Raw genomic sequence first — 10000 nt, 5'->3', positions numbered from 1 at the left:
CGTGTTTTTTGTGTGTTCAATAAATCCTTCTGTTGAGCAATCTAGAAATCAACATTTAGAACTCAAAAACCACCCTGTGAATTAGTTTCTGAAGCCTCAGACTCCTCTACAGTGATTACACTTCTTCATATCATACAAGCCCCCACCCCACTGTCTAACCACAGGTGTGTGGGTTTGATGTAAATGGGATGTTGACTTGCGCAGACAGCAGCTGCAGGTGTGCTGACGGCTCAGTTTCCATGGTAACATCTTCACCTCTCATATGAGCAGTAAGGATATTCAGTGGATTCATGTGTACAGTAACACGAGCACTGGCGCCATCTACTGTACACATCACATACTGACAAGACAAGTCAAAGGCAACAAGTGGGCTACCTGGTAGTGAGGGGTTTGTACCGAACGTCACACACAGAAACTGGAAAACAAGTCTCATCATCGCATCCGGTTTAAATCTTTTGTGTGCGCTCCATTACATAAAGAGCCGTTTTACTCAACATGTACTTCGCTACCAACCCTGCTGAAAAAAAGGTTAGGTGAGTTTTGATGCTGGTTTGACCAGCTTAAACCCGCACAAATCTGCATCAAAACATACCAAACCAGCATACGCTGTTTTTTCAACAGGGAAAGACGATCAAAATTGATGCCCATCACATAAACAGATTGATATATAACGTTTTTGTCCCTTCTCACAGACATTTGATTACTAAAATATCACAAAACGCCTAAAAACATAAACAGCTAGCTAGGTTAGCTGATTATCTTAAAATCCATACTGCTAATAAAACAAACGCATGTAAGGAGACGCGTTTAGCGGTTTAGTCACGTGACATTCGCCATTGACACTATCAGTCCAAATCTGATTTTTGTGCACGTCTGATTCACATCTGGCCATACGTAGCAAGTGTGGACAACAAACAATCACATTAAATACAATATTACAAATCTGTTTCCGGCTGCATTTGTATGTGGTTTTAAAATCCTATCCAGATCTCATTTCTAGAAATCTGTTTCAGTCTGACTGCTTAGATCAGATCTGGTGTAATTTTGTTGCTGTAGACAGCAGCACAGAATAAAGCTGCACACACCCGTCTTCTACATTACAGCAGCTGTTTTATTAGATGTACTAGTCCATGTCATGGCTATACATTGTCATATTGTAAGACAGACAACACTAGACGCGTTCAACTTCATGAGGCACTGCACAGACTGATCAGCGTATGACATCACAGTGACGGTCCTGCGTACTGATGTACAATTATCTTCATAATTAACAAATTAACACTTCTCTACATCAGAGCACTTGCAGACATGACTTGATTTAAACCGGTGGTTCCCAAACCTGTAACTAGTGTGGACCCACTGCTCTGCACATTTTGTAGGTCTCCTTTAACCGGCAGGCTTACTTCAGTTCATGGTTCTCTCCGTTAATGAGCTGATGACTTGAGTCACATGCAGAATGTGCAGAGCAGTAGGTCACCAGGCACAGGTTTGGGAACCACTGGTTTAAACAACATTAAACTACAGTGTTTAGAAAGAGCTTGAAGTCATGAGTAAATTATCACATTCACACACATGACAGAACATAAATAAGTAAATGTGAAATAAAATCACAGTAAGAACAGCTGTGTTTGAGCAGAGATCACACACGGTTCGATCCTCTGTTTAAAACAGGTCCTCCTCACCGTGACCAAAGAACCTGGAGAAGTTAAATCGCCATCAACAGCTCTGAAAATGACAATTGTAAATTAATTCATAAAGAAAAACCAGGGCAGAGTCAATTTAATCTTAAACTTCAAAGTATTTTTGTAATTTACCATCAGTGTTTTTTCACCGATCCACAACACAAATGATCTGTTCTTCAGATGGATTAACACCAATAATACTACAGCACCTCAGAGCCCCGAAGAGAGGATATCTGAGAATGAAAGACAGACAGTACATCATCAGTCAAAGCAACACAAGCTCAAGTCTATCGGTTCTCACGTGTTGTGTTTCTGTGCGCTCAGACTGAAATCAGCACTGCTCTCTTCACACTAAGGTGCTTTTATGAGCACGTCAGTTTGCGCAGTGGACTAGTCATCACTGACCGCCGCACGAACGCGCGCGATTATACTGAACCATACATGCAAACTGCACACTAGTATGAATTTGTTGCAAAACTGTAGAATTGTAAAACGTAAACTCCAGTATAGTGTTATGGCTGGAATACACTACAAGACTTTTGCTCAGATTTTCAGTCTGGAGTTGTTGCAGAAAGTCTGCAGATTTGATCATGTATTGTTTTCTATGCAAACGTTCAAAAAGTCTACAAGTGTATAATGTCTAGTTTTTTACAAATCTGTTCTGATTTTAAAAGTCTTGTAGTGTATTCCAGCCTTTAATCTCCACACATCAGACGCATCATTACCGCAGAATCCCGCACGTGCTTGCTTCTGGCGCGCTCTAAAGCCCCGCCCCCGGTAAAGATCCGTGACATGAGTAAAACGCAACTTCCGCTACCGGTGGCATTTACGAATTTCTGTACTGTAAGTGTTAAGTTAATTTTATACGGGTTACATCACTTCTGATGTTTAACTATCCTGTATATGGTTCTGTTAAAATAGAGACACAGAGCAGGAAACTGAAACACGCGCCAGTCATGTTAATGTCACACGACAGTTGAGCACACTTTACGGCAGAGGCTGATGTGGGCGCACGACAGTTGATCACAATGTACGGCAGAGGCAGTGGCTTAGGTGAGCTCAAGACTACATACAAACTTTGATTAGTTGATTTTATTTCATTCATTTAACAAGAAATAAGTTCGGTTGAAACATAAAAACTGCTAACTGCACTGTGTGATTTTACTGTAATGAAGTGAACGCGTGAACGCGCAGCAGTTCAGCTGTACTTGAGCAAACTGTTTCTTTATTTAAACTGCAATCATTTAACGTGACGTACCCAGATATGAATTGATTCTGTTATTAGGTGATGAGACTGGATTTTGCTGCTGTGGGATCTCTAAAGATTTTCTGTCTGGTGAGTGTTTGTGTGTTTTATGTTCGACTTTATGATCATATGTGCAGAACTCTTTACTTTAACTTTTACAGACAGATGATTAACATGCTGCTTGCGTTTATACAGTAAACCTTTCTGACGTCATTGTGTTTCGAGAGCTGTGAATGATAAATCATTTAATTGCAGCGTTGTGTCTTTGTATTTTTGTTAAATTTGGATTTAATTATACTCTTAATTCAAAGTATATTTTAAGTATCTATTAAGTCAGTGGTTCTCAACCTTTTCATGGTCGTGCCCCCCTGTAAACTCATTTAAAGAACTGGCGTCCCCCCCACACTGTACATTGAAGATAGATAAGATAATGTGTAAAATATGTTAGATATAGTATATATATATATATATATATATATATATAAAGGAGCAGAAAATACCTGTATATGACAGATTGATCTCAAGACGTCAGATTATAAATGCACAACCCTGCTGATAAAAACAAAAGAAACCATCACAGAAATGAATGGTTTCCATTAAAATAATATTATGAACCATTAGCTTTTTGCATAAAACCATTACAAAATTATAGTGTTTTGGGCATTATTCCAAAAGGATTAATCTGCCAGATCACGAGAACAGTGCGTGTTTCATTGATTTTAACACGAGCGAGAGTTTGTTTTCAGTTTATCATACAGACGTGGTGTCATTTGCCTGTCGAAAATAGCGCTTTACATCTAAATAACTGTCAACAGCTTTAAACAGCCGTCCAAGTTCAGAAAGATATGAAAAGGCACTTTATTTACACGCCACTTCCTTCACGCACACTCTGAAGTCATCGGGAGAGACTTGGTCTTTTTCTGAAATGACAGTCTGAAAGACAGATTGGTTTAGTAGGACTGGGTGTTATAATCCCAATGTTTCAGCACAGTTTAACTGCCCAATAAACCATTTCCTACACTTGAAGCGTGACAGAGGAGGAATGTGGGTCAGGGGAAAGAGGTCCGAGGCTTCAATGGGATCGTCAGGTAGTGTTTGGGGAAATATAATTATAAATACATCATATATTCATAAACATACTTAACTTATATGATCTACCTGTTTCTTAAGATGATGTAGAGGTAATTGCTGCTTCCTGAGTGGACGTTTGCCTACTTTGTAGATATGAAGCTTTTGTGCGCATCCTAAAATTGCAGTGCACAGCTTCAGACGGAACGTTGCCCTCCGTGCATTCACGGTCGAGTTCCAAAGGTTAGGGTTTCAGGGGAAGCGTGGCGCCTCATCTGCAATACCTCTGCGCCGGCCCTGCTTGAGAACCACTGTATTCAGTTATATGTGTAGTTCTATGACTTTTCGACTGGTTAGATATGGGTACGTTTATAGATGTATTGTGTTAAATGCGTAACATATGTTATTCCTCTGTATGTCTCCAGAATGACAGTAAAGCTGACTTGACGTGACGTCTTGTTTTGTCAGACTGTTGTGTTGAGTGTTTTGATGTTTCTGGTTCTGAGGCGGGTGGGATTGCGAGCGTTCTCCATGGCATCAGAAACATATTCATCTGGCACACACTCCGCTGCCTTCGTCACCTGCCCTAATGACACAGTGGCCAAAGAACTTGCTAGGTAGAACACACACACGTTTATTTCAAGCACAGGTTTTCTGTGGAAATACCTAGATACATGAAGTGTTTTATCTTTTAAATGTACAAATGTTGCCTGTTTATTCACAGAGGAATCGTGGAGAAGAAACTGGCTGCATGTGTGAACATCATGCCGAAGATCATATCTGTGTGAGTAAAGCTACAGGTCGTGTCTGGTGTGTGTGTGTGTGTGTGTGTGTGTGTGCGCGTGTGTCTGGGGTGTGCCTGTGTGTGTGTCTGGTGTGTATGTGTGTGTCTGGTGTGTGTGTGTGTGTCTGGTGTGTATGTGCGCGTGTGTCTGGTGTGTGTGTGTGCAATCTCTCTCTCTCTCTGTCTCTCTCTCTCCCTCTCTCTCTCTCTCTGAATATTCAATTGTCGGAATATGCAAAAATGAATTCATTGAATCATCAGTTGTAGTTGCTGAGATTACATGAAGAAACTTTGAAATGTGAGCTGAAGGTTTGACACATGTGTCTTATGTCAGGGCTTCATCGGACCTCCAGGAGTTGCCGGACCACCCGGACCGGAGGGAGAGAGAGTGAGTTTAACACTGAACACACTGTAGATGAACATACAGCGGAAGTCTCGCAGGCAGACGTACGGCTGTACGTATGTAGAAGACAGAACAGAGTTGAGATTGATCATGTCCTCCGGGACGGAGATTGATCATGTCCTCCGGGACGTGCACGCGTGTCAGGTGCGATGAGTAACTGTGCTCTTCTTCGTATGTTTCAGGGAATTCCAGGTCCTGCGGGGATCAAGGGACCTAAAGGAAGACAGGTAACATCTCTCCCTTCTGTTCCAAGCGTTTGTTTCCAGTCATTATGCAAATAAGCGATGCGTATCTGTGGCGGCCGAATCATGAAGTTACTTGTACACGGAAAAATTTTCTCATCTGGCCGCCAGCTGCACCATCCCGAGGAATCACCGAAGCAAGATATGTTTAAAAAAACACCACAACACATTCTTTAATTCCCGAAGACATCAGGAGGTCTGTTTCTCTGTCTGATGTCTTTCAAAGCTCAGATGATTTGATGGAGTTCTCAGCTGTGTATCAACTTAGTCTTGGATGTTTCTCATGAAAAAAGAATCAAATGAGAATGAGTGTAATTGTTGAGACACATGAAGAGTCTGGAGGTGTGAAATCATCTGGATTTCAGTCAATGTGATGAGAAATATCTGAGTTGATATTGAGATTTGAGATCTTCAATAAGATCGACTTTTGATTGCAGACGAGACGAATCTGAGCTCAGTTTGACACATTGTTGACATCTCTTGTCAAACTCTCATGACAGACAAGTTTGTTAGATTTCTGCCTCTTTTTCTCAGGAGAAACATCTGAGACACAGATGATCTCAGCTGTGATTTTTCTGCTGTATACTTCACGTTGAATTTAAATAGAGAGCCCTGTTGAAAAAACCAGCATACGCTTGGTCAGGTATGTTCTGATGCTGGTTTGACCAGCTTAAACCAGCTAAGGACCAGCTTAAACCAGCACAAACCAGCATCAAAACATACCAAACCAGCATATGCTGGTTTATTCAACAGGGAGATGTGTTGAAAACATCTCTTCCGTCAGCACCTGACCGATTAGTTCTGACTTGCATGCATTTATGTTGTCCTTGTGTTGTTCCAATTGCTTCTATTGTTGACCTCATTTGTAAGTCGCTTGGAACCCTTTGGAATGCACGGACGAACGCGATTGCAAATTGATGGACGGCAATGTTCCGTCTGAAGCTGTGTGCGTGCGCGGCTGCGCAGTCTCTTTGTAGGTCCTGCGCAGTGCAATTTTAGGTTGCGCACAAAAGAATAATATCTACAAAGTCTGCAAACGTCCACTCTGGAAGCAGCAGCAATTACCTCTACACCCTCTTAAGAAACAGGAAGATCATAGAAGTACGTTTGTCTTTCAGACTGTCACTTCAGAATGAGCACAAGTCTCTCTCTCTCCCGATGAGTTCAGAGTGCGCGTGACGGGAGTGGCGTGTTAATCAAGTGCCTTTTCATATATTTCTGAACTTGGACGGCTGTTTAAAGCTGTTGAGTGTTATTAAAGATGTAAAGCGCTATTTTCGACAGGCAAATGACACCACACCGCGTCTGTATTATATATTGCGATGTTAAAATCAATGAAACGCGCACCGTTCTCATGATCTGGCAGATTAATCCTTTTGAAATAATGTCTAAAACGCTACAATTTTGTAATGGTTTTAATGCAAAAAGCTAATGGTAAATAAAGCTAATTTCTGTGATGGTTTCTTTTGTTTTTATCAGCAGGGTATGTTACATTTATAATCTGATCAATCTGTCATATACAGGTATTTTTTGCTTCTTTATATATACTGTATATATATATATATATATATATAATGGGTTTACAGGGGGGCGCGACCATGAAAAGGTTGTGAACCACTGGGCTAAATGAATAAATGTAAATGTAAATAATGCTCAAATGCATCTCAGTAGCTGTTTTGCAGATTGTAAGATTGCGATGTAGTGTTAGAAAGTGTCTTCTATTCCCTGCGGAAAAGTCTTAAAATCCCACCAGAGGTCTGGGCACGATGCCTGCTGTCTGCAGACGCGAGTGATTCATCACAGGCACGTTGAGCGGATGAAAGCTTGTTGGAAAACATTCAGAGGCCGCCGGCGTCTGAACGACACAACATGCACATCCACTCCCAGCGCTGCATCAGTGCATAACCGACCGCATGTGCTGCACCATCATCATAAAAAAAATACTCGGCTTTCCTTGTTCACTGCGAGACAGACTGGACAAAAATGTCTTATAAAATATTCCTTACATACACACAGTATATAAATCAATCACTAACTGAAAGGGATTACTATGACTAAAATGAGTTTGTTTCTTCTACAGAACGTAAAAGAAGATATTTTGAAGAATGTCAATCATCAAACAACACCGAACCCCATTGACTTCACAAAACCACTGAGACACTTCTCAAAATATCTTCTTTTGTGTTCCACTAAAGAAAGAAGAGTCACTACAGACTTACAACCACCTTAAAAATGAATAATTGACGACAGAATTGTTACGATCACTTGAGATATCCGTTTAGATTTTTGTAAAAGTTTGTCTCTCTTATTGTAAGCATAACACTATTAAAAGTCCTTTAACTTGAAACGTTCAAAACTTTAATCAATATTTGATACGCCGTATCATCAGACTTCCAGCACAGGGTGAGATTATCACTCAACCGATCGGCTGCGTGTGTGGAGACACGCGTGTCTGGTGTGTTGCATCATGGAACAGTGTGGCCTCGGGGCGCCAGCGCTCAGCAGAACTGTGAGTGATGTGGAAAGATGCTGTGTTTTTACAGGGTGTTGTGGGTGATGTGGGTGAGAGAGGACCGCCTGGACCGGACGGAAACGAGGTACACAATCTGCTGTCATCAGTTAAACCCGCGACCAGATGCTTATACTAAATAAAGACAGATTATGATGAAGAATTATATTGTTTTGTGGCTGAATTCTGTGGTTTTGTCTGTTTTTTAGGGACCTGTTGGGGGAACCGGCAGCGGGGGTTTCCCGGGTCTCAGAGTGAGTCCTACACACACACACACACACACACACACACACACACACACACACACACACACACGTGTATATACACAAGCATCATGTGTGCTTTGATCTAGTGGTTCAGATGATTCGTCTTTTGTCTGGTGATGTTTCTGAAAGTCTGACTTTCTTTGACTACACTCTTAAAGCAACAACGAGCCGTTATGGTGTATGGTTACCCCATGTGGTTGATAAGCGCAATTGTCTGAAACGTGTGTCGTAAATACTGTCGCAAAGTGTCCCCGTTGTCAGCTCAATACACATGAATTTGTTTACAAAGCTGATGGAACCGGCGTACCCAGATACGTCGTTTTGAAACTATGTCCACCGATCAGGTAAAGTAGCCCGTGTTACCATATGTTCTCCAGATATCATTACAAAGTTTCATGTATTGTTACACTATAATTTACTACTATAATGACAATAAAGAACGGTAGACCAGTTTTTTTGCGTGCATACGTTAGTTGTTCTCGTGTATGTACGCTGTTTTCATAGCGAGTAGAGTGTACTGTTACCCAAAACACAACGCATGGACGTGAATGTGTTTATTAACCTTTAGTAATTTCTGTTGTTATTTTTTTGGAGGTCACTAAACACACTCGCGACCAGGCGTTGTGTTTTGTGTAATGACTACACTCAACTCGCTATGAAAACAGCGCATAGCATATAATTATACTTAACGATAACATTAGCGTACTCAACGACTGAACTGTTCAACATTTACGTGCATAACTGGTCTGAACTACGGAGTCTGCACATTTTTACCACAAAACGTTTATTGTGGTTTGGTAGTCTTCGTTTACATGCATTACGCAAATTCGTGACAACAAACAACATGCTAGCTATCGTCACCGGGGCAACAAAATATTATCTCTCAGCTACCTTACGGTTATAAATTGTGAACCGGTGGTGCGCCAATGAACAACCTGAACGCATCCTAATAACAAATAAGCTCAAAAGTACAGTAGTGTAAGAAAAATGTACATATAACACTCACAAATCCAGTAGCAGGACCAGTTTTGCAACCCGTTGCCTCTTTCAGCTCGCGCCACCGAGTGTAAGCCCGTCCGATATTGTTTCGTGATCGGGCTAGTGTCTGATCACTCTCTCTCTTTCTTTTCTTCGCTTCCTCCGACAACACCCTCTTTGATTTTTTTGCAGGCTCTGCCATGGTGATGGTTTGAAGACTTGCGTTGAACTAGATGGTCTCGTCTTATTGTTAGATGTTGGCTAACTTCTCCCAGGCTATGAGTAAAACCTGACGTATGCCGTAAAGCAGGTGATGGGCGGGGCTTGTGAACCTACCCGCACACCGAAGTTACAAGTGTGATTTCAGCCGATAGAGGGCTGCTTAGGTAGCAGCGGCAGTAAAATTCGTCCAGTTAAGAGTTGTCCCACCACTAAAACAATTTTTTTAAATAAGATTATTTTAAAGTCGAAAAACAGCTCGTTGTTGCTTTAAAAAAAGGTGCTTCAAAGGTTCTTAGATGCCGTTGAAGAACATTTGGTTCCTTTTACATGTGAAGAACCTTCTGATTCACAAAATGTTCTTTGTGGCGAAAAAAGGTTCTTTAGATGATAAAAAAGTAAGAAAGAGCTTTTGACTGAATGGTTCTTTGTGGAACCAAAAATGGTTCTATGGCACCGAAGAACCTTTTGAAGCACTGTTTTTTAAGAGTTGAGCAGTAATGGTGTCAGGATTTCATCAGTGTGTCCTTTACTCTTCAGCTACTGTACAGAGTTGTGTCACACCAGCGGCTCCTGCCAAGAAAATATTAATAACATCACAAC

The 10000-nt window shown here is 41.2% G+C and overlaps 1 protein-coding gene and 2 long non-coding RNA genes across 6 annotated transcripts in view; 2 read left to right on the top strand and 1 right to left on the bottom strand.

Moving 5' to 3' along the window:
* The window catches only part of LOC130550484 (uncharacterized), a 3083-nt gene extending 584 nt beyond the window's left edge, over positions 1–2499 (bottom strand). Inside the window, exons 1-3 of the long non-coding RNA XR_008962428.1 lie at positions 2408–2499; positions 1815–1915; positions 1–1725 (exon numbers count right to left, since the gene is read on the bottom strand). The exon at positions 1–1725 is cut by the window's left edge and continues 584 nt beyond it. This is a non-coding gene — a long non-coding RNA (uncharacterized LOC130550484). The remainder of the gene's footprint in view (positions 1726–1814; positions 1916–2407) is intronic.
* Positions 2500–2612: 113 nt separating this feature from the next.
* The window catches only part of LOC130550483 (protein CutA homolog), a 9381-nt gene continuing 1993 nt past the window's right edge, over positions 2613–10000 (top strand). Inside the window, exons 1-4 of one of the 4 annotated variants that reach the window (XM_057327969.1) lie at positions 2613–2735; positions 2968–3018; positions 4465–4613; positions 4721–4780. In XM_057327969.1, coding sequence (XP_057183952.1) covers positions 2971–3018; positions 4465–4613; positions 4721–4780 — 257 coding nt within the window. In that variant the 5' untranslated portion in view covers positions 2613–2735; positions 2968–2970. The other 3 variants (XM_057327972.1, XM_057327971.1, XM_057327970.1) reach the window with 3 other exon arrangements.
* On the top strand, positions 5050–8189 carry LOC130550486 (uncharacterized). The gene is made up of 4 exons (XR_008962429.1): positions 5050–5168; positions 5366–5410; positions 7969–8022; positions 8144–8189. It is a non-coding gene; the product is annotated as an uncharacterized LOC130550486 (long non-coding RNA).

This window comes from Triplophysa rosa, unplaced genomic scaffold, assembly GCF_024868665.1.
Source record: "Triplophysa rosa unplaced genomic scaffold, Trosa_1v2 scaffold346_ERROPOS92138, whole genome shotgun sequence".
NCBI classification, from domain to species: Eukaryota; Metazoa; Chordata; class Actinopteri; order Cypriniformes; family Nemacheilidae; genus Triplophysa; species Triplophysa rosa.
The sequence above is the reverse complement of the archived record's forward strand: the minus strand, read 5'-3'. Positions and strand labels throughout refer to the sequence as shown.